Below are 24,316 nucleotides of genomic sequence, written 5' to 3'. Positions count from 1 at the left end.
CACTGAACCCCAATTGCTTCGCAAAATATAAAATAAAATAAATCACAGTCTAGGGAGACTATTGACAACTTTTGAACATAGAAGGGACAATAACCAACCCAGAAATCTAGAGCTGATGAAGAAAGTTCCCCAACTCAGGTGGTGATTAATTGGTACTCAGGGAAAGGTACCCCAATAACCTCTGGAGGATTTGAGAATGGGTAGAGATGACTAAGGGTTGAGGTAGCCCAGGATATGAAGGAGGAAGAGGAGGATCTTGGAGAAAGGTAGAATTTGGAAAGCTAGAAAAAAGATAGGGCATTCCAATCCTACCCTTGTAGTGGCTCCTGCCACTCCCCTCCCTGGGGACTGGCTCACACTAACCCACTATTTCTCTCACCCTGGTGACAAGAGTCGTTCAGTTTCTGCAGATCCTTTTTCAGGATGAAGGACTGGGGGCTCCTCTTGCTTCTACAGCTTCTGCTGAACTTCCTGCTCTGGGGGCTGGGGGCTCAGTCCCAGGACATGGACTGTGTCCAGGCCTACCCTTGCCAGTGCCTCCTGCAAGGGAGTCATCAGGTGATCAATCTGGCTGCCGTGGGAGCCCTGACCATCCCTATAGCCCCCCACAAGGAGTCTGAGGGATACATTCAGTTCAGCCCTTGCCAGCCTTTCAGCGAACCTGCTAATACCACCCCCACTGACTGTGTTCAGGTGGCAGCCTGTGTGACCCTTAGGTAAGGAGACCCTCACCCTGCCTGCCTCCCTATTCTGGGTGGAAATCATGAAATCACGTGTATTATAGGACAGTGAAAAAGATGAGCTTGTTAATTTCTTTTTTTTTAAATTTTTTAAAGTTTTTTTGTTTGTTTTTGCAAGGCAATGGGGTTAAATGACTTACCCAATAGATAATTATTGTCTGAGTCTGGATTTGAACTCAGGTCCTCCTGACTCCAGGGTTGGTGCTCTGTTCTCTGTGCCACCTAGCTGCCCCGGGGTTCTAAATTTCTATGGTCTGGGTTTGAGTCTCCCTTCTGCTGAGGTTCTTCCTCTGTGAAATTCACTGAACCTTGTGACTTTAGCTTTCTCATCTCATAAGATGAAGGGAAATATATGTGGCCCATGGAGAGAGATGGGGTGTTGTGCTTGGAGTCAGAAGAGCTGAGTTCAAATTCTGCCACAGATTGTCCAGGCTACCTCCTCCCTAGAGAGATGGGAATATCCCTAGGGAAACCTCCTAGACCTAGAGCTAGAGTTCCTAAATTGGGATATGAAAAGTTTATCAAGAGTGTACAAGGAACAGATTAATTTGATTTTCAATATGGTTATATTTTTCTCCAAGAGACCTTGGAGAAGCATATTTCATTCTTTTATGTTTGAAAAACAGATCCCTTTATTTCTTTTGTTTATATGGATGGCGAACTCAAGACTTAATCCCTTCATATTGACAAGGGGACATGGGAAGGTTTCCAGAAAGCCAGGGGTTTGTTACTTTCACCATGCCTTGGCTGTATAACCAAGTTCAGTGCTTCTTTGTGCCTCAGTTTCCCCACCCATAATAAAGAGAGCCTCCAACTGAGTCTCCTTTGCTAAGGCACCGTCTTTGGTCTTTGACTTCTTTCCCCAGACGAGCAGGATCAGGGGATCTGCATCACATTGCCTATGGCAGGCACCAGAGGAGTGAATTTCGGTACAACAGCAGCACCCGTGTCTTGACTGTCACATATCCTGGTGAGGAGGGAATGAATCATTGGGGAAAGCTAGGACCCAAGGGACCTGTAAATCATTTACTCTTTTTTTGAACTTCATCTTTTCCCTCTCCCTCTCTCCAAAATGGAAATGCTATTGCTATGCTTTGTCTCATGGGATTTTTGTGAAGAGTTTTAACCAATAAAGTGATGCATAAATGTGAGCTAAGATTATAGGGTTGGCTCTGCCATTTTGTATGGCTTTGGGTCAATCTCTCCGAGGAACTAGGTTAAAAGAATAGAGAACCAGGTCTCAAGTCTGGAAGACCTGAGTTCAAATTGTGCCTCAGACACAAACTGTGAATCTGGATGGGTCACTTTAACCTCTGCTAGCCTTAATTTCCCCATCTGTAAAATGGGGGTGATAATAACAGCATCTATATCTCAGGACTGTCATGCAGATCAACCAAGACTATTTATAATAATGTTTAGCACAGTGGCTGGCATATGGTAAGCTTATTTCCTTCTCTCTAAGTCACCATTTCCTCAATTGTTAAATGGGGGGGGGGGAACTAAATAAGCAGAGGATGCTAATTTTATATGGTTCCATGAGGTATGCAGAAAGCCTAAGAGAGAAAAAAAGATTTGGGAAATACTTCTTAAGAATAAAAGAGGGGCAGTTTAGGTGGCACAGTGGATAGAGCACCAGAGTTCAAATTTGACCTCAGACACTTAATAATTACCTGTGTGACTTTGGGCAAGTCACTTGCCTTGCAAAAACCAAAAAAGAAAAAAAAAGAATAAAAGAAAAATCACAGATTTGATGCCTATTGTATATATCCAAGGATCTTTTTTAACAAACGGATTTGAGAATGAGAATTAAGGTAAGAGATGCTTATTTCAAGGGCTGGTAGAAACCCAGGTTTGTATTTCTAGGCTTAAGGATGGTTAGTAGAGATTGTTAGGGATTTGAGAAGTTGACCCCTTTATCTTTTCTAGCCTGGCCAAGCAGGAATACCCAGGTCCATTTTAACTGTAGCCCAGTCAAGATTGTGACCCACATGTCCCTCCTGCCCACCCACCTGGAAGTCTTCATCCAAACTCCCTGTGCCTGCCCAGATCGTTGCCAGCCCTGGAGCCCAGAACCCAGCTCTCTCATTGTCATCTCATTCTTTGTGACCCTTGGCATCTACCTCATTTGGGGTAAATATTCGGGACTCTCCAGACTGGGAAGCTTCTTGAGGGAGAGATGAAGGAAGGGTGGCTGGGAAAGCTGAGGAAATCATTAACCATCCCTTCCTATGTATCTACAGGTGTTTGTGGGTTGTCTGCCAACCACACTAACAGAGGAAGCCAGCTCATTCCTCAAGATCATTTCTGGTGCAGCCCCTGTTCCTCTTGCCTTGGGAAGTCAGAGGAAGACAAAGAAAACATCCCCCTTATGGGCTTCTGTTCTAGAACTTAAGAATTCAGCTGGGACCCTCTTGGCCTGGGTCTCCATTGCAATGTGAAGAGCCAGAAGTATAAGCTGGACTTGAGGGAAGAGGATGAAAAACTAGATATGCCTGTCTTTAAACTAGATTTCTTTTTATGCTGCCCACCTTCCTACTCCGGGGAATATTCATTTTGAAGTGGGGAGGGCTTCAAATATTTGTCACTGAGACAGAACTGGGGGTGGAAAATGAATTAGGATCAGCTGATCTTACTGTGGCATGCTCACCAGTAGATATTGAGAAGTAGAACTGAAGAATATCCGGTGGATTCCGAGCCCTGACAAGGGAGAAACTGACCTCTGAAACCTGGAAGGACAACTTGCAATGTCCTTATTAAACTTCCCTTGGTAGTCCATTTTAGCTGTGCCTCTGAATTCTGAAATCACAAGTTACGCCTCCCTCGGTCTTGGCTGCAGTCCAACTCAACCCAACCCAAGGTCCTTGGCTATCAGTCACCTCGTGTACCATGGCATTGTCATATGATATTGGGCCAAAAGGCTCTAGAATCTGGTTCTGAGGTGACATTGGATGAAATCTTCCTTCTCTGACTTTTTAAATCACCTTCTGGGTCACAATGGGAGGTTAGGAAGAAAGGAGGTCCTAGAAAGGAGATATTCTTATCCTTGCATTGATGTAAGAATCTCCTGAAGGACTGCTTAGCATCTGGCTACCTAGCAACAGAGGGAGGAGCAAGTAAGCATCCCAGGAGCAGGGAAGTGGAACCAGGAAGGGAAATTAGAAAGGAATCTTACTAGAAAAGATAATGCACAAACCGACTTGAACAGAGCTGAAGAAGAAAGCGGAGATGTGTTCTTTAATCATCTTAGTTGTGTCCTACTCTTCTATGACCCTTTTTTGAGTGTTTTCTGGCAAAAATGCTGGAAGGAGTGGTTTGTAATTTCCTTTTACAGCTCATTTTACAAATGAGGAACTGAGGCAAACAGGATTAAGTGGCTTGCCTAGGGTCACAGAGCTATGAAGCTTCTTAGGCTGGATTTGAACCCTGGTCTTCCTGACTCCAAGCCCAGTAGAACCACTCAATTGTCCCCATAACAATAACTAAAGTAAGACAATAGAGGAAGAAGGGCAATTAAATCTTAAGTTACTGATATTTACTGACATCAGAGAATTTTTAGACACATCAGACACATCCTGTGTAAGGCAGAGGGAAAGAAAGCTCTATTGTTCTCTGGAGATGCCTTCTGGGCCTTGACTAGTTTTTAGGTTTCTCTCTTGAAAATTGCTAGCACATGGGAAGGAAGGAAAGAAAAAGTTAAACTTGAGTCAAGTCAGGATAAACCTATTGTTCAGTATACTCATTTCTGGCCCACAAAAGAGGGAAAAATACATTGTGCAGATGTCAGATTCCCTGAAAATTTGGGATTAAAAAAAAAGGAGCAGGGGAGAGAACCATGGAAGGCTCATCACAGAACAGGACCTCACTGGTCTCAACCAAATTGTACCTGAACATAAATTCACCTTTTTTTTTTTAGGGTTTTTTTTTTGCAAGGCAAATGGGGTTAAGTGGCCACACAGCTAGGTAATTATTAAGTGTCTGAGACCAGATTTGAACCCAGGTACTCCTGACTCCAGGGCCAGTGCTTTATCCACTGCACCACCTAGCCACCCCATAAATTCACCTTTAAATACACATAGACAATAGGATTAATTCTGTCCCAAGTCAAGAGATGATGCTTGGATAGTGAGGGGTCTAGATGGGGTCTGAAGGAGTCCAGTCTTCTATCTGCCTTTCCAGAATGGCTGAATCACAGATCAGCCAAAGCCCAGTATCTCCTAATGGCTTTAATGCTTCCTTCTAGGAAAACACACACACACACACACACACAAACACACAAAAGAACTCCAAAAAATCAAAACCCAATAACTTTTAATTGACCCCAAACCATAACGCCAATTTGACAAAAGACTGAATTTCCCCTTACATTGCAATTTTCTATGATAGGAACAAGATACAGAAATACAAATACCATCATTTGAATCAAAGATAGTGATGATGATCCATAAGGGGAAGGGGGGGAAGGAAAAAAAGAATTTAGCTCCCTGTTTCCCTCCCTCCTCCCACCCCATTAAAAAAAAAAAGATGGAACAGATCACTCCATCCTAAGAAGCTGAGAATTACCCAAACCCAACTAGACACCTGCCCCATGGTAGTTACTCATAGGATGGGACTCATGACTGAAACGGGGTGAGGGTGGGTGAGGAACTAGAACTCTATTAACTCTTTTTTAGATCTCTGAGTAAAAAAAGATAAAACTCTTGCAGATTTCCAAACTGTATTGCATAGACCTATCCCTTTTCAAAAAATATCTCTAATATATTCTTTCTATATATAGAATTTGAATCTAAAGTTTTGACAGCACTATTTAGTATCACCAAGGTCCAGATATCAGAAAGGACTCTACCCTTCAGAGGAGAGATGGGGGTGGGGGGTTGGGAAGGAATGGGATTATTTCATTAAAAATTTGAAAAGAACCAGGGTAGAGTTTTTGTCTAATTTCCCGATCCCTAACTTTCTCCTCTGGTCTGAAACTTGGCATTTTTCTCTTTTCTCTTTCATGGCTGTCTGAGTTCTTACTTCTCAACTGGCGGTCCAGTACCAGACTCCTGTGAGGGCAAAGGACCTTTCTTATCCCTGATTCCATTCATTCTGCAGCTTTTAGGCAAATAGCAATAACCCATGCTTGATGACTGGGGAATGGGAAGAAAGAAAGACTAGTCCAGTCTTGAAACTGCCAATTGAGAGAGGTAGAGGTGGGAGAGACTGATGTAGATGGCAGGTTCAAGGGAGCTCTCCCAAAAAGATTGGCAACTTCCCATCTCATAGGACCCCCTGGGCTTTCCCAGCAAGTGTGGAGGCCAGCTGCACACTCAAAAAACCCAAAACAAAATATTAAAATACCACAAATCCCACCCCCCCTTGATCAAGTTTTGGTTTTTTTTGTTTTTGTTTTTTAAGACCTCAGACCAAATATTTGAAGAAGAAAGGAATGTGAGGAAAGGCAGGGCATTCCCACCCTCTGAGGGACCCCCCACAGTGTCAGCTCCCAGTTAAAGTGCTAGTCATTCACAAGGGGGGTGGGGAGAGCTCCTTCTGGGATAAGTCTGGTGCCTTTCTGAACCTAGGACAACTCTACTCAACAAATTTTCAGTCCTGACTTGGCAGGCAAGGTCTGATAAGCGTTTTCTAAATAGTTAGTAAAAAACAAAAAAGAAAAATGAAAGGAATCAATTTGGATCCACCCCCCCTCCCCAACACCCACCCCAGCAGGATTCCAGAAACAAGGATGTAAGACAAAAAAGAGCAACTGAGTCCTCCTGGGACCACAGGAAGGCAGGGTGGAGACTAGAGCTCAGCTCTATCCCCACTGCTCAGAAAAACCGTTCTCCCCACATTCCCCAACCTAAGAGAGAGAGCCAGCTCTCTGCATACTTGGTCCTGACCAGACAGCTCACCTGGAGAGCTGATCAGAGTGGTGGGGGCAAGGAAGAGAAGGAAACCAGGGGAATGATTTCTCTCTCTTTCTGGGAATAAAATAGCAAAAAAAAAAAAAAAAATCAAACCTTTATCAACTTAAAAAACTAAAACCCTCCCACCCTTCCCAAAACCAAATACCAGCCTGCTGGGTTTATTAAAAATTACAACTTGGCAACTAAAATTAAAAAAAAAAAAAGTTAAACCAGTGGTTTGAACAAGAAGGTCACAGGCTCTGTTTCTCCTGGCCTGGGTCTTTGTCTTAGGGAGAAAAAGTGCTAAGAACAGAAGCTTTGGCAATGGCAGGAGGGGACATCCAGATACAAGAGGAATGGGCTGATGAAGGGGCTCTGTCCTACTTGAAGCACAGCTCCAAGTCATAACTGAGCAAGCACCTCTCATCCTGGCCATCCCTGTCGAGACTGGGAAAGGCATCCCACTCCTGCCCATCAAATGAGGCCCAATAGGTGGGGTGATCTCTGGTTACTATGAAGGCTTTTATGGCCACCACTTTTATGGCCTTGCTGAAACAAGCTCTTTTCTCCAGTTCCTAAAGGAAGAGGCTTATGTCCTTCCTTCAAAACCTCCATCCTCCAGGAGCTTATGGAAACTTCTTCCTCCCTCTCTGTTCAACTTGTTTTTTTTTCTTAATTTCCTTTGTTACATCAACTGCCTAAGACCCAGCCCCAAGCAGGACTTAGAAGGTGAAGAAAGAAAGAGCCCCTGAACTTTAGCCTACTGGGGACGTGAACCTGCCACAGGCTTACCCAAGAGGGCTGAAATGAAATCAAAGTAGGTGACTCCCTTCCCAAATAAGGGAAGTTCAGGGGTAGCAGATACCACCTGGGCAGTCTGCTCTCCAGCCTTAGGTAGTCTCCCCCGACTCTGGACAGATAAAGGGATTATGGGGGAGGGGGAAAATGATAGCCAGTGATGCTCAGCCAACCTGGCCAGCAGGCAGAAGCATAGGTTTCAAAAAGGGGAGACTCAAGGCAATGGAGGAGGGGCTGGCAGAAGGACGTGTGCGCATCGTAGGGGAGGGGAAAGGGATGGCTAACCACCAATCCCCTGAGGAGGCTCTGCTAGGGAATTATGTGCAAAGTGCAGAGAGCCACTGTGAGAAACAGAGGCAGGCAAATTCAAAAGGGAAGAGGGAGAAGACTGGGATAGCTTATAAATTGAAAGTATGTAGTACAGGCCAGGACAAGCCAGGGAAGGGGAAGGCAGGTCTACCAAAGGCCACCTAACAAGTCCATCTGATGGGCCCTGACCTCCTAGAGGTAGGCAATCAGGGCTCAGAACATCTAAAAAGATGAGCAAGATTATGGGCAGAAGAGAGGGAGCAGCAGGGGGAAACTAATCTTTAGTTCAAAACCATAGGAGAGCAGGAAAGTCTTATAGCTAATTCTAGGAAGGCATCTCCAATTTCTTCAATCGTCCTGTCTCTTCTCTCATGGAGTGTTGTTAGTGGCAGAAATCAGAGATGTCTCCAAGGTGCAGCTGGGATTCCACAGCATGACCAATCCATAAAACTTCCAGATGGGGAGAAAGATTCTCGCCTCCACAAAGATTCCAGAGGTCAGAAGCACCAATGCTGCAGGATAGGACAAGGAGGTAGGCTAGACCAATCATGAGTCCTTTTCTCCTGCATTTAGGGAAGCATACCCACCCACATCCATATTCCAAGAGACCACAACCCTGCCAGCAGTGGGCCTTTAGTCCTGCAGAAGAGTTAGCTCCCTAACCAGACTCTACCCTTTTCCCTTTGTCTTCTGAACTGGCACTCAGGTCAATAGTTTCCTATGATGAGGAAGGATTTGCTTATGGGGTGCTCTGGAGGATACAGCAGGGTTCCCTAGAAGGCTAGGTCTTTTCCTGGGTTCTTCTTCCTGTCTGGATGTCTGCTCTTTAGTGGTTTGGAGAATATTCACAGTGGTACAATCAGACCACAGCCAGGGTCCTGGGAATACTCTCAAGAACACCATGTGATGAGATGGGTCAGCTCTGAGGAGAGGAATAAAGAGTGGTCGATGGAGGAGGGATAGATGATGAGGGGAGGCCCCAATGCCAGCTTGGGGCAGCCCAGCCTCAGGACTGGTTCGGAGTGCAAAAATCAGATGAGGGTTGACAAAAGTGGAGATGGATGAAGAAGTCCCAGGAAAAAGAAGGGACCCTTCCTTCTGGAATGACTCAGGTCAGAAGATCATGGTAGTCAATGGCTTTCAATCACTACGGGCTCAAAAACTCCAGAGGACACTCTGTAGGAAGTAGAGAAAAAGTATTTAGAAGTTCACCCAAACCAAATGTTGTACCACTCTGTACCATTGGATGAAACCAAATGGAGCAGAGTTTGATTTTGGCCCTTGTAGACAGGCACCTTCTTTGTATCCCCTATATTTATCCATAGGGCCTTACACAACCCAGGGGGCTTCATCTCTTCCATATTGGCCAAATTGAATTCTAGTCCCAGCTGTGTGCCCAATTTACAGTGTAACCTTAGATAAAACTCTTCTTTCTCTGTGTCTTGATTTCCCCACCTATAAAAATTATGGGAGTTGGACTAAATCTCAAAAGTTCCTTCCAGCCCTAAAGCTTAAGAGGCAGATAAAGGAGAGTGGAAAGACCTCTGGAATTGAAGCCAGGAGGGTCTGGTTCATCAGACACTGATCCAGGTTAAGTTTAGACCCTAGCAACTTTGCAGTGACATCTATAAAATGGGGCCAAAAACTGTCCTACTTGACCTCAGGGTTTTTATAAGGAAAGCCTTTTATGAGTCTTTTTTTTTTGGGGGGGGGGGGACCACCAGGCAATGGGGTCAAGTGTGCCCAAGGTCACACAGCTTGGTAATTATTAAGTGTCTGAGGCAGGATTTGAACTCAGGTCCTCCTGACTCTAGATCCAGTGATCTAGCCACTATGTCACCTAGCTGCTCCCTCTATGTGTCTTAAAGCACCTCAGAAATATGAGTTAGATTCTCAATTTAAAGGGTTGCAGCCCCAGCTCTGACCAACAGAGGACAGCCAAGTGCTTCTCTGTAGCCTCGCCAGGCCTATGTCCAGAAGCCTGGCCAAGCCTAGCCAGGCCTGGCCATAGGAATCCAAGATTTAGAGCTGCCTGGGGCCCTGAGGGACCATCCAATCCAACATCCTCTTTTACAAGTGGGGAAATCAAGGCCCAGAGGAGGAAATGATTCATCAAGATCAGACAGTGATAAAGTCAAGATTGAAACCAGATTTTTCTCAACTCTAAATCTAGTCTTTGTTTTGTTTTTCACTCTAATACACTCTCTATATAATATGGCAAATGCTTTTGTTCATTTGGAGAAATAAATGCCAAATAACTTGTTATTGGTCTCATCTTATCTCTATTTCCATGTCTCTAAACATGCCCATTCTGCCAAAATTTTTCTTACATCACCAGGAAAGAAGATTTTAGTCTATTCTGGTGACTCTCCTGTAGCCTGACAACTGAAGTCTGACCTCAATCTGTTCCACTGGTATCCAATCTTTGAGGAAATGGAACCCAGAAGAACCCCAACACCCCCCTCCCCAATACGTTTGGGCTACTGGTTTAGGAAAGCCTTTTGCTGCAGGACCATGCCAACCAGAGTTCCAGGAAAGCTCATTAGGGTATTTTGTCAGTGAGTGATCCTCAGCTTTGCAATTTACCAAATTCACTGGCAATTCACCCATCTAACTCACTCTCCTCTGGGTGAAGGAAAACTACTATTGACCTACCTAACTGATTAAAGCCTAGGTGAACAAGAAGCCACTGTACCTGGTTGCCATCTGAATGCCACTCAAGGTGGTGGTGCCATCCCTGCTCACAAACAGCCTCAGGTTACTGTCTGTGGGGAGAAAGGGCAGGCTGGGGTTAGGGGATCCAGAGGGAGCCCACCTAACCAGCCCACTTCCCATCCACCCATCCAGCTCAGTCCCACCCTTCTCACCCAAGAGAAGAAGGCGCTTGGGCAGGAGCCCTGAGGATTCTGTTAAGCAGCTGGGAGATGCTGCTCATGCCTCAAACCTCACCCACTGTCAGCACCAGCCCAAGCTAAGGAGTAAGCTAAAGTCAGGTAGGGGACAAACTCACCCTCATTGTTGCTGACATCTGTAAAATCTTGGCTCTGCATAATCTTCTCCACAATGTCATCTGCATCAATTCTTGTGTCATCTACCCATGTTGGGTGACTTTCCACTGAATCCTTCTTCCTCCTTGTGGGGAGGGGAGAGATGATGGAATAAAACAACAAACATTCATAAAGCTAGCTGAGAAAATTTGGATCTGAACTGGAAATACTGCTGCTGATCCCCTCATTTAAGAGAGGCAAGCTGGAAGGATTTGCATGAACTGATGCTGAGTGAGATAAGCAGAACCAGAAGAATATTGTACACCCAAACAGCAACATGGGGGTGATGGTCAACCTTGATGGACTTGCTCATTCCATCAGTGCAACAATCAGGAACAATTTTGGGGTATCTGCGATGGAGAATACCATCTGTATCCAGAGAAAGAATTGTGAAGTTTGAAGTATATCTTATACTTTCTTTTTCTTCCTTAAGGATATGATTTCTCTCTCATCACATGCAGTTTAGATCAATGTATACCATGGAAACAATGTAAAGACTAACAGACTGCCTTCCGTGGGGGGTGGGGAGAGGGAAGCAAGATTGGGGATCCTCTGAACCCAAGCCCAATATTCCTTCCATTGTATCCCAATTTAGCATCAGGCCCTCAACTCTCCTCATGTATAACATGATGGCATTGGACTAAATAATTTCGAGGGTCTCACTCAGCACTAATTGCTAGGATCCCATACATTTCAGTTGACTCTCACAGGCTGTGTGACCTTAGAGAATTCACCTCATGTCTCTTACCTCAGTTTCTTCGTTTGTAAAATAGGGTTAATAACACTCCTACCTCATACAGTTGAGCTGTCATGCTCCACAGACATGTGGACTATCATTCTGGGATGGCATTAAAACCAGGAATGAACTCTTGAGAAGAGGTTCAAGGGGACCTTCACCTCAGTAATCAATTAGCTGCTTCCCCATACCCCTCCCCTACCTGAATGAGCGATCGAAAAAATGCAGAGGTCTGGGGGGCCGTGGAGGCTTCTCTGGTTTGTGCTCTCTCTCCCCCTCAGGGCACTCCACGGTCATGCTGAGGCCACCAGAGGCACTACTACTTGTAGAGGTGTTTCTTCGATGAGTCAAGTCTGACAAGCTGGAGGAGCGGGAGTGTTCAGTGCTGTAACCTAGGAGAAGGGCAGGAATGGGTATGTGGAGAGAGAAGCAGAGATGACCACCAGTCCCTGTGGCCATGCTAGGGAGGACACTTCCTGGCTGGGGGCAAATAGAACAGGAAGCCATGGGGTCTCCCCCAACTTAAAGAAGAGGGGAGAAGGGTTTGGTCCCAGCTTTAAATCTGATTCTCAAGTTCCTATGAAATAGGAAAAGAAAAATATGTGGAAAAGTGGGCAAAGAGCTGGTCTCAGAGAAAGAAAAACTAGGGATTCAGCTCCACCTTCTGACTCATCTTGGCTGTGTGAGCCTTAATCTCTCTGAGATCTATACCTGGAAGAATGACCTGGTAAGGCATGGTAAAAAAAAAAAAAAAAAAGGACTTTTCTGGCTTGTGTTTTGGAGTTGTTATTACTATAGTTATTTACCAGAGATCTTGGACTGCTGGCTGGCATAGCTGGAGTTACGGGAATGGCCAGAGTGGAACACTTCCTCTGGGCTTGACAAGTTCTGATCTGGTTCTTCAGGGACCCCTGGGAAGAAATTCAAGTTCATTATGAGTGTGTGTGTGTGTGTGTGTGTGTTTGTGTATGTCTGTCTCTGAATCTATCCTTTATCTCTGTCCTTTTCTGGCCCTCTGTCTCTATCTGTCCTTTTCTATATCTCTCTCTGTCCCTTTCTATTCCCTTCTATCTCTACCTCTCTATCTGTCTCTCCATTCCTATCTCCCTTTTGTTCCTCTCTCAGGAGGTTCTTAACCCCTCTGCTCCTCCCAGTACATGTTCAAGTGTCTCTATTCTCTGCAAGGGGTGCAGAGGGACCAAGGACACAGGCTTCTAAGCTCTCTGGGCATTAGAGAATCCTGATCAATATGACAAGAACGCAGAGAGTCCTTTTATAGACCTGTAACAGAGGTCTTTTCCAGGCAGAACAAAAAACCCTTATCTGAAATTTGAAGTCAAGACTATCCACCCCTTCCCACTCTCCCAATCCCTGCTGCACAAACAGGGAGAGTGAAGGGCACCAAGTTTGTTTCTTTGGGGTCACCAAGTCAGAAGCAAACCCAAAACCAGCATTCCCCAGGGTGTCTGGTCCCCCTGGTCTTCCTCTCCATATCTATTCTACCTCTGGAGGGCAGAAAACACAGTCTCAGAGGGAGATCTGGGGAGGAGGTAGTAAGAGGATATTAGAAGGAATTTTCTTTGGGAAAAAGGTCAAGGATTTATATTAGGGGAGAAAGAACAGAACACAGTAAAAGTATGGCTAAACCCAGGAAGAAAATCAAGTCTGGAAAGAAGGAAATAGATAAAAGTTTGAAAGAACAACCTCTCTTCCCAAGGAACACTTTGTAATAATAAAAGCAAAAAAAAGAGCAGCCTACTTGGATAGTCACATTCTCTGCAAGATCAGTCTCTTAAACAGTGCAGCAACTATGTAAAGGGAGTAGCTCATGATCTCATTCCCTTTCCTTGTGACACTACTAAAGTATCTGAAAACACAGTTGCCCAGGGGAAAAAGAGTCAAAGGATTTAACTGTGAGCTTTAGGGATTCCAGCAAGGCAGACCCTCACCCCAGGGTGGGCCCATTTCACTCAGGGGTCTCTAGAAATTCAGGTTCCATCTGCATCCAGGGCATGCATAAGTGGCAGCATGGGTCCTCTCCTTGAATCGTTAAATCCTATATGATGTAACTTTACCTTATTCTGAATTCCACACAGGTTGTTTCCCTAAATGCCTCACTTGACTCCCCTGGCTGGCTCTTGCACCACAGATTTCCCTGAGCTGGACAAGGGTATCTTATGATGGCCCCTGTAGCAAGTGGGGTGTGGGAGACTTAAATAATACCAACATTCACGTAACACTTTGGAGATTGCAAAGCACTTCACACATTTTCTCATTTGATCTTCACAACTACCCTGAAGAGAAAAATGCTTATTATTCCCCAGTTTTACACCTAAGGAAACTGAGGTTAAGATGCTAAATAACATGCATACCTCTATCATATTACTCACTCTTTTTTTTTTTAGGTTTTTGGGTTTTTTTGGCTTGCCCAAGGCCACATAGCTAGCTAATTAAATGTCTGAGGCTGAATTTGAACTCAGGTACTCCTCCTAACTCCAGAGCCGTTCTCTATCCACTGCGTAACTCAAAATCTTACAAAAAATGAATGTTGAAAACTATCTCTACATGTAGTTGGAATAATAAATAAATTTAAATTTAAGTTGCTAAGTACCTACCTAGGATAACTCAGATAGTATGAGTTTAAGGCAGCATTCAAATCCAGTAGATAGAGTCATCTATCTACTACCCTTCCCCACACTACCCATTTAAGATGGCAGATAGGAATTGCCAAAGTTCCCCAAAATTGTTTCCTCTTTCCATCCCCACCCAACATATTCATCCCTCTCCCAAAAGCTGGAATGGTCCAATTAGTAACTGGTTTCAAGCTCAAGGCTGATTAGCCAGAGGGGCACCTCTAGGTTGTAATAGTTCCCTTATGGAATGTCCAATGGGGAAAACCTCAGAGTAAGGCCAGAGTGGCCTGAATTCTTTAACAGGATGGCTCCTTATGAACTTATTTTCAAGCTGAACTGGGCCTAACAGCAAAAGCAAGAATAACCTAATGTGTCCATAGAGGGAGCTCCAAGTAGGTAGTGGCTTCAGTTTCTGATCCTTGAGGCACTGAATGGATGGGGATCAGAAGAATTTGCTGCCTCAATTCCTGCCATTTTTTAAAGGCCACATTTGCAAAGCTTTGTCAAAGAATAAAGGGGGAGGTAAGCAACCACTTTACATATTTTTGAACTGTTGAAATGGATTTACTCTAAGAGGACAGTGAATCTTTAGAGCCCAGAAATTAAAGAGGGGCCAGCAGGTACTTGGTCAGGCCAGGGCAACTCTCTTATATTGCTGGCTAGCAACTCTACTTCTATGGTCTTTCCTCCAGTCACTGTCACATTATCAACACTCTGTCATAATAGCTTTGTCTCATATGTGTTTATGTTTTGGTTTTCTCACAAGGAATGTATTTTATTTATTAATTCCCTATTTTTATGAATTGCTGAGGCAGATACAAAATTCAGATACAACTTGGTTCCCTGTCCTTATAGACCTCGGGCAAAGAGAGACATTTTCAAAGATGATATACAATATTTTATAACCTAAATCTATTTGTACAATCTAGTGCTATGTGGTTTGGAAGTAGGGGGAGATCACTTGAAAAGTTAGGTAGGCATTTTTGTAGAGAGACTATGGGTGAGACGGCAAATAAGACCGTCAGACTAGGGTGAATGTTGGTTTTGCCAAGTTGTTTTTCTTCCTTTTCTGGTTTTTTGTTATAAGAGATGACACATTGGGGAAAGTTTCTATTCAGAATGAAAGTGATATAGAAATAAAAGGTAACAAGTTTTAAAGTAAAAATGAGAATGGAACAGAATAGGTTATGAGAGAAGGACATTATACAAACAGGAAACAGCACGAAAGAAGGCACAGAAGAGAGAAAAGAGCCTGATCAGAGGCCAAAAAGTAAATCTGTTTGACTCAAGTATATATTGGAAAGGAAGATGAAGAAATAAGATGGGAAAAGTCAGGGGATACCAGACTGTTGAAAGCCTTGAATATCAGGCAAAAATGATGTCTGAATTTTAAGCAGGCAAAAAAAAAAAAGGAGGTAAAAAGTCACTGATGAGTGACATCAATTTCAGCTCAATTGTATACTATTTTGGTATTCAGAGTATTTACCTAACACAATGTTCTGGGCAGAGAAGTCACTAATACTTTGTGAAACTGAATTAACATAGGGTTAGGTATATACAGTAGGAATTGATTAAATTTTTTTCCTGATAACCCAACCCAAATCAATCCAAAATAGAAGTCACATGCTTTGCTTTAGAGAACAGAGGTTTTCCTCCTATTCCTTTAGGAAGCACATATAACATATATCTCATATGATATTTGGAAAATCCAGTACCCAGAGTAGATCAATCATTTGCCAGAGGTCACACAGAAAAGGCTCTGGAAGAGGAGAGGATTGGACTTGCTACCTGATCCTAGGATGGTGGGTCTCGCCTTGGTCTGCCGGGGCCCTGTGAGGGTTGTGGAGCCACTGGCCGTACTGCTACTGCTGGTTGTACCCTCACCCTTACAGGTCAACTGCAGGGACGTGTCCTGGCTGGGGATGATGATGGACTTGGCTGTGGAAGGCGGCCTGTAAGGCAAGAGGTAGTGAGCATCAACATCCCCCTGCCACTCCTGATAACCCATATGTGGAAAGAACACCCAAACTCCAATTTCTCTGTAGAACCCTGGATTTTCATATGCCATGAGAAGATATAACCTCCTAGTCAATTTTCTAATGCTTTCAGATTGAACTAGAATGAATGAATGAATGCAAGTATTCATCATGAGTCAAGTAATATGTTAAACATTGGAGATAAAAAACAGAAAACAAGAGTCCTTCCCTTCTAATCTAAGTCTCTAGAACTTTTCCCCTTTCTCCTTTTCCCAACCTCAAAAGTCAACACTTTGGTCACTGACAAGCTCTTCTATTTCTCGTGTCAACATTTTGTCTCCCAGAATGTAAGAAATGACACCAGAGAAGAGTTAAAAAACTCACGTCTTAAAGCAGGGGTCTCCAGAAAGCAAGGACATCCCAATGGTGACCTGTTAGGGAAAAATGAGAAGACATTAGAACCAGAAAGAGAAGAGGGGTATGTGGAAAAGTGGGTGAGACTAAAAGTGAATCCTTATTCAGACAGTTACTCCTTGAGTGACTATGGATAAATTTATTTCACTCAGGAAGTGAAATGGTACAGTGGGTGTTCAAATATCACCTCAGTTGATTACCAACCATGTGAGTCCGAGAAAGTCACTTCATCTCCCTGTCTTGGTTTGTATAACAGTTATCTGTTATACAAAGGGGATAGTTGGGAGGAACAAATGTGGTAACCCACCCTGAATACTACAAACCTTAAAATACTAGATATTGTTATTATTTACTTCTGAGACCTAGTTTCCCCATCTGTAAAATGGAGCTAACACTTGAGATATTAATTCACATATATCTATAAATACTGTGGTGTTTACACAATGCTTTCCATCTAAATGTCGAGGTCTCACTAATTACTAATCAATAATAATAGGAAGAGGTTCCTCTTCCTATTAACCATGAGTACTTCTTATCAATAATAACCTGAACTTCCTAAATCCAAGTTTGAGAAGTTTCAAATCTAAATTATACTCTAGACCTGATGCCTGTGAACTTGGTTTCTAAAAAATATTTTGATAGCTATTTCATTATAATTAATTTCCTTTGTAAGACCTTGTGCATTTAAAAACACTGACCTGAGAAGCGATCATTAGTAGGCCTTACTATACTCTCAAAGGGTTCCATTACATAAAGAGGTTATGAACTCTGCTCTAGACCATAATCTAGAACTGTGGAGTTGCTATCCCCCCTCTCATCACTGAGATGTTCCACTAGGGTAGTTCCGTTTGCCAGATTGTTTAGTTTCTCTAGTCCTGAAATATATAAGTTTTGTATCTGCCTATATTCCTAAGTACACAGGATGCTGAAAGTTTGGTTCTCTATTTTTGGATTTCATTTACTATCTACTTTTTCCTTCCTCTTAATACTACTTTCCTCAGTTTAGAAACAAAGTTCAAGCTTCCCTCCCCACATCAGGTTTTCTAAAGAGAGATGCTGACAGTAGGGCCTAAACTGTCCATATGCCCCAACATAGAGGATCCTGAGAAGCCTTCAGCTTTTTCTAGGAGCCTGGTAGCTGTGTGATGTTGGCAGCCAGGGCTGCCAGCTAGCTCCCTTCTCCTACACATCCCCCAGACTCTCCTGAGAGACAAACATGGTCATATTTTATCTGTTCAAGGAGGATGTTGTTGGGACCAGAGTGTTTTCTTAGGCAGATGGCTGGGTGTGGATAGCAAGGAGGAACTGGGCTCCTCTGCAGGAGGAAGCCCTTCATGTCCCTCTCTCCTGGGGGAGGCAGCAAAGACAACAGAGTGCAAAGGAAGCTGCCTCCTCTAAAAACCTCTGCCAGCACGTGGCTGGACCAGGGAGAGATGACTGTGAATACAGACCAGGTGACTCTTACCAGCCTTGAAAACCACCACTCACTAGGGAGGGGCAGTATATCACAATTTCTGCCAGATAAATGGAAAAGTCTGATTTCTCAATCATTTTACTCCTAAGGTACCACCCAAGGAAATAAAAAGGTTGGGGAACAGTCCTTTGGAAGTCTAGCTTAACATCTGTGGGTCTTAAGTTTCCTCATATGTGAAATAAGGAAGCTAAATATACTTATCGGCAAAGGTCAAAAATCTCCAAATCTATGCTCTCTAAGGTGTCCTCCAGCAACAACATTCTGTAATTCTAGGCTGATTTTGTTATAGCCATACCACTTGCTGGAGGTAAGGGGTGTGTGTGGGTAGGGATGTGAAAAGAAGAGGAAGAACCTAGTCTTCCTGTCACTGGAGATACCTTTAAGATGGAGTTGTCTTGCCGGGTGTTCTTGGTATCATAGCCTTCTAACAAGCAACAACGGACAGTGGAACCAGAGCCAGCAAATTCAGCCAGATTCAGGTCCGCAAATCCTAGCTGAAAGAGAGGAAGATGGGGGGGAAAACAGGTGCAGAGGAGAGAAATGGTTAGGCAATGAAGGAAGATGCAGGTGTCCTAGGAAAGGGCAGAGACTAACACTGCTGTCAGTAACTCAGCTCCTGAAAGTGGAAAGAAACATATTTCTAAGGATACCTGGCCATTTCTGTCCTGGAAGTTAGGTTAACCTGGAAGACTGTGAGAGGAGGAAGGAAAAATGCAAATTCTGAGCCGGATAGGAGAGTGTTAAACTGCCCTGAGGCTGTTGCATAACCAAGGACAGGGAAGGCACTAGGTCAATGATGTGAAAAAAACAGAATCACACATCCACACCACATAATAAGGCCCTCTTTGTCCTCAGCGTTCCCAGCATGCACCCTGGCCCTCAAGCCAAGAGATGAAAGGCTATTGTTGTCGAAGAAACTGACACATTTGTTCCCTGGAAACAAGAATTCAGGTCTGTCAGAAAACACCAGTAGTAGCAGAAGCAGCAACTGGATCTGGGGACAGGCATGCACAGAATAAAAGAATCAGCTTTAAGCCTGCAGATTTTTTGGTGGACTGTTCCCTGGGTTGGGCACACCGGGGAACTCACGTCTCCCACATATGCACTCCTCTTTCAACCCCAAGAAATGAGGGTCAGGTAGAAAAATGTATCCACTGGAGAACAAAAGAGATAAATTGGTCTGAAGAGAAAGGGATCGAAGGAAGGTTAAATGTTTCCAATAGATTACCCATAACCGACTTTGGATAAGAGTTCATTAATGAAGGACAAGTGGCTATGGCAAGAAGACAACTCAAGTTCAAGGTACTAACACCCAGAGTCCTATGCTGGCTTCAAGACCATTCTTGGAACTTGGGAGAGAAATCTACTATGTCTACTGGAAGAAACAGAAGTAGGGGAAGGGAGGCAGAACACCTCCACGAGCAGCTGCTGAGTGAGGGTAAAGATTAAAGGTGTGGAGATGATGGTAGAGAAGGAAGAGAGAGAAGCATGGGAAAAACCCAAGTTGAAAAAAATTCTCTTGAATCAAGACAGTATAATTTCCCTTCACCAATGATGGGCATTTTGAATTAGTGCCCATCTGTGATGAGGCAGAGTGGTACCAGCTCAAGCTGAATCTATACTCTCTTAGGGAAGAAGCTGGAAAAAGGCTTTTATGTGGATGCCCAGACTCCCATTTTAGTCAGGAGATGGTGAGTGAATTCTGGGGAGTGTAATAAAGCTTAGTCAAGTGGTGCCTTGGATTGGATTGAACACTGAGTCTTTTTTAGAGCCCACACACATTCTGAGTTAGGTAGAGGGAGAGTGGGTGGGGTCTCCAAATTGAAAGGCTCTCTTGATGCTAGTCACATTTAAGTGAGTTTAGCTCAGTACCATTACCTTAAAGACACAAAAAATATTGTTCCCCTATCACACATAAGGCAAAGAATTTGAAGCATTTTTCATTATTTCCTGAGAATAATTCATTCCAGTTAAAGGAATCACATGGGAAAAGAGATTTATCCAAATTTCACCTTAACCACTGCTGATGAGTCCAGTCCCTCTACTTCAATCCCTGTGTTCTCTCTGCCCTCTTGTCCTAATCAAGCACTGTTCTCTCTTGGGGGGTCCAGGGTACTAAGGTTTTGCTGTAAGAGATGCTTCGCAAAGGAGAAGCCTGGCTGAAGGGATGGTGGTAGGAAGAAGATACTATTTAGCCTTGAATTCTCATGCTAACTAAGAATTTCTTTCCCACCTGGTAAAGACAATTTTCATCCAGTTCAGGGAATAGGAAGGAAAACTCTCCATTTTGAAAGGATCTTCACATGGCCCTGTTCCAGGGACTGTCACTCCCAGTGACAAGAGATAGGGCAGAGAGTTGGTCCCAGCCCGACTATTCTTCCTGACCTCCAGCTGGGAATCAACAGAATGGGCTGCCTGCCCAACTGAAGGGGAGACCCTTGGCAGCACCCTCCCAAACTCTTGAGTATAGATGAGAGGGTCAAGCCAGAGGCATTTCCCCCTCTTCCTTTGGCCCAGTCAATTCCCCTAGGGCATACAGATCAGCAATGCCATTTCTCTGACTCAAACTGGAACAGGAATAATGAGGATAACAGATCTGGTCCTATCCGGCACTGCCAGAAAGTGATAGCTAGGTTTAGTCTCTCTATTAAGAAGGAATGGGGAAAAAAAGATGTGTCCCCCGGCCTTCCACCCACCCCCCCACCAGTCAGGAGAAAGATTCTCCATCTTTACTAAGAATAGGTGGCAGGCTTTGAGTATAGCAAGGAGAATTTAAGTTCTACTACATAATGGAGAACTCTAATAGAATGGGCTATTAAATAAAAGAGGTAGCTAGATAGCACAGTGGATGGAGGATAGGATTTGGAGTTGGGAAGGCTCATCTTCCCCAATCAAAATCTGGTCTCAGATACTTACTAGCTATGTGACCCTGGTTAAGCCACTTAATCCTGTTTATTTTAGTTTCCTTATCTGTAAAAAGTAAAAAGGAGCTAGAGAAGAAAATGGCAAACCACTCTAGTATCTTTGCCAAGAAAATCCCAAATGGAATCATGAAGTGTCAGACACTGAAAATACCAAACAACAACAAATTAAAAAGTAGAGGTGGAGAAATTGAGGACCTTCTAAACTTACTCCAGAAGAGGGTAGGGAAAGAAGAGGGGGCTTTGAAAAGTTAATCTGGGTTATTTAGGGTAGTTTGGATTATAAACAAGAAAGCAGGATATTCTTTTTCTTTCCCTCTGTTATATTTTTTCCTCTGGGAAACCATACCCTAGGGGATTGTTTTATAAGACTCTTACCTTGGAGTAGGCCTTCCCACCTTTCAGCTCCTACAGAAAGAGGAAAGGACAAGTCAGTAGGATTACTAAGGCAACTGAAAGAACCCGTCACTCACTAATCTATCATCCAGGCCCCCTCTTGAGGATTTACCACCCCCAACTGCATTGCCCTCAGAAACATCTCTCAGTGATAAAAAAGGAAGACCTGAAGCTAAGCTTCCTGAGTTAATCCAGGAAAATGAGAGTCCAAAATCACAGTGAATCAAGATTATAAAACTTCAGCCAGAACCTTACAAACTTCGACTTGACTCCTCACAGGTACTGTTCCCACCTCCCATATAAACAAACTCACCTTTCGGACAGACACTCTGCAGATGCAGGGATCCAGAAGGCCGGTGGCAGGATTAGCACTCATTTTAGAAACAAAGGTAAACCTTTTCCTCCATCGGACACAGTTCTCTTGCACTTCTTCCCTAAGGGTGAAGAATATGAGAAAGTTAGACTGGTCTAGGGGACAGGGAATAAGGGTAGCATTAGTTTCCTTTAGAACAGAGCAGATGAATAGACCAACTCAAGGAAATAACAATAACTATCATGTATATAGTACTTTTAAGTTTTACAAAGTATCTCACATATATATGATCTCATTTGATGCTCACAACAACCCAGAGATACAGATGCAGCTAAGAGAGATAAAGTGACTTTAGCTAGGATCACTCAGATCTTTCTGACTACAAGACTCATTGGGCTGGTGTGAAATCTGGACTTTCAGTCCATAGACCCCATCATCTCATTTGTCCATCAGAACTCTCCAGCAGGGTGGGTTGATCGCTTAGGAAGCCAAAGGCAGAGAAAAATCAGCTCCATTTTAGCTGTCAGGGAGTTTATTTCCTGATTGCTGGTAACTTAGAAAGGACGTGGGAGTAGGGCGGAGGGTGTGTGGGGAGATGGCAGGGGAGGCTGATCGAATAATTTCCCGAATATGAACATTCTCTTAGCAGTGCACAGTGGGATCTGGGGGTGGGCTACATGAAGAGAGAAGACTTATGTGGGTGGACTGAAAAGGGGGGGAATAAGGGGGTGAGGTGGTAATGTAAGAATAAGTATATGCACTCTGAAGGGCCTCTCAAGTGCTCAGGTCTTGGAAGTAGGGAGCAGGGCATGCTTAAAGCCATGCTAGCAACATGCATGAGAGAAGGAGGATGCTAGATCTGGGTCAGGCAGGAGCAAACATGCCTGGCTCAAATGTACTAGTCCAGGCTACCAGCTCCCATTACCATCCCTGTTCTGTTTGCTAGGGGGTCTGAAAAGAGAGGGTTCTCATCTTTTGAGCTTCATAGCAAGCCAGACTGATAAAAGGCACAGGGAGGTATTTCTGAAGCCCCATGAATTCAAACAGGATAATCAGCTACAGGGCAATTATCTCTCGGATCATCCAACTCAACAGGAAAGGGAAGAGAAGTTAGGGTGGAGAGGAGTAGGGCAGCTGAGAAAATGAACATCTCCACACCCAGGGTGATCCCAACCTGGGAGTGCAGGTTAGCAGCCAGGTCACAGGGAGGGAAGAAGATAAGGTCTCCTAGGTTACATAATTTGGTAGATAAATGAATCAAATGATTAAGCAGAACCTTTTTTTTTAAATTAATTAATTTATTTTCATCCATATGTACATGTATAGTTTTAAGTTACAAAATTTCCTTCCACCCTCCCCTCATCAGTGAACAGTCAGGTTAGTATTGTACATACATATTTTTGATAAACATATTTACAGATTAGTTATTTTCAGTATGAGGAATTAGGATTGAGGGAAAGAGATACGTATTAATCAGATTCTGAAGAGGGGTGTGTGTGTGTGTGTGTGTTTTGTTTTGTTTTTCATCTGGATGGATAACATTGTCCATAGCTGGTCTATTGTCCTAGCTCTATAAACTGCTGAAAGAAGCTGTTTCCATAAAGGTTGTTCACATCACAATGTTGTTGATGTGTACATTGATTGCTCTCTTGGTTCTACTCCCTTTGCTCAGCGTCAGATCCTGTAAGTCATCCCATGCTTCTCTAGAGTCTGATCATTTATGGTTTCTTGTGAAAAGTTTTATTGCTCTTTGGGCATAGTTCCATATTGCTTTCCAGAAAGGTTGGATCCTTTCACAGCTCTATCAGCAATACATCAATGTCCCAATCCTCCCACAACCTCTCCAACACTGATGATTTGGAGCATTTTTTTCATATGATTAAAAATAGCTTTAATTTAATTTAATTTTCATTTGAAAACTGTCTGTTCATATTCTTTAACCATTTATCAATTTGGAATGACTTTGTAACCTTATAAATTTGATGCAATTCTCTATAGATTTTAAAAATGAGACCTTTATCAGAACACCTAGTTGTGAAGACTGTTTCCCAGTAGAACCTTTTTTCCAGCAGCCTGTTTTTAAGCTCAGAGATGCCCTGACAGACCTGGAATGGAAACCCAATGATCCTTAGGGACATTTGGGAAAACCGAGGAACAAAGTGGAGGGTAACACTTAGAAATCAATATTATTCTTAACTGTCATATTAACGATAAATTGGACCCTTCCTCTCCCATCATGGAATGCCACCTTAGGAAACAAATCCTCTAGGAAGAATTGTTCTGTAATCGGGAGGCAATCAATAGAGTTCCAGGACATTCCCTGAGAGCTCAGGAACTGCTCCCCAAGTTTTAAAGATTCATTAAATGATCCAAAGCTAGTACTTCTTTCTCTCTGGGTTTCCTTTTATAAAATGGAGACTTGTATGTTACACCCTACATTCTCATTCATTTTTCCCATTTCTTTAAGTTAGTACTGTAGAAAATGAGGCATTTTTAAATGCACTTCTGGGCTCTCTGGAAACCTCTAGGGCATCACAACTAATTTTGCAGCTCTTAACTAGTATCTTGGGCCCACGTGTGACCGAAAGGTCTAATCTTTCTCCTGAGTCAGATGCTCTCTGAAGAACCAGATGCTAACACTGACTCCACCACTGACTAAAACGAGCCTGAA

General features: G+C 43.5%; 2 protein-coding genes across 2 annotated transcripts in view; one reads left to right on the top strand and one right to left on the bottom strand.

Moving 5' to 3' along the window:
- Positions 1 to 401: 401 nt before the first annotated feature.
- Positions 402 to 3,701, top strand: LOC141505320 (uncharacterized). The gene is made up of 4 exons (XM_074211067.1): positions 402 to 716; positions 1,607 to 1,710; positions 2,667 to 2,870; positions 2,981 to 3,701. Exons 1-4 carry the CDS (start codon positions 424 to 426, stop codon positions 3,130 to 3,132), a joined length of 753 nt encoding a protein of 250 aa, XP_074067168.1. The 5' UTR covers positions 402 to 423; the 3' UTR covers positions 3,133 to 3,701.
- Positions 3,702 to 5,031: 1,330 nt separating this feature from the next.
- Positions 5,032 to 24,316, bottom strand: part of EEIG1 (estrogen-induced osteoclastogenesis regulator 1) — a 43,317-nt gene continuing 24,032 nt past the window's right edge. Inside the window, exons 2-11 of the mRNA XM_074211066.1 lie at positions 21,646 to 21,766; positions 21,315 to 21,344; positions 18,393 to 18,509; positions 16,512 to 16,558; positions 15,940 to 16,103; positions 12,325 to 12,429; positions 11,721 to 11,910; positions 10,746 to 10,867; positions 10,431 to 10,500; positions 5,032 to 8,911 (exon numbers count right to left, since the gene is read on the bottom strand). Coding sequence (XP_074067167.1) covers positions 8,866 to 8,911; positions 10,431 to 10,500; positions 10,746 to 10,867; positions 11,721 to 11,910; positions 12,325 to 12,429; positions 15,940 to 16,103; positions 16,512 to 16,558; positions 18,393 to 18,509; positions 21,315 to 21,344; positions 21,646 to 21,766 — 1,012 coding nt within the window. The 3' untranslated portion in view covers positions 5,032 to 8,865. The remainder of the gene's footprint in view (positions 8,912 to 10,430; positions 10,501 to 10,745; positions 10,868 to 11,720; positions 11,911 to 12,324; positions 12,430 to 15,939; positions 16,104 to 16,511; positions 16,559 to 18,392; positions 18,510 to 21,314; positions 21,345 to 21,645; positions 21,767 to 24,316) is intronic.

Source organism: Macrotis lagotis, chromosome 1 (assembly GCF_037893015.1).
Source record: "Macrotis lagotis isolate mMagLag1 chromosome 1, bilby.v1.9.chrom.fasta, whole genome shotgun sequence".
NCBI classification, from domain to species: Eukaryota; Metazoa; Chordata; class Mammalia; order Peramelemorphia; family Peramelidae; genus Macrotis; species Macrotis lagotis.
Note: the sequence above shows the minus strand (reverse complement) of the source record. Positions and strands in the feature narration are given on the sequence as shown.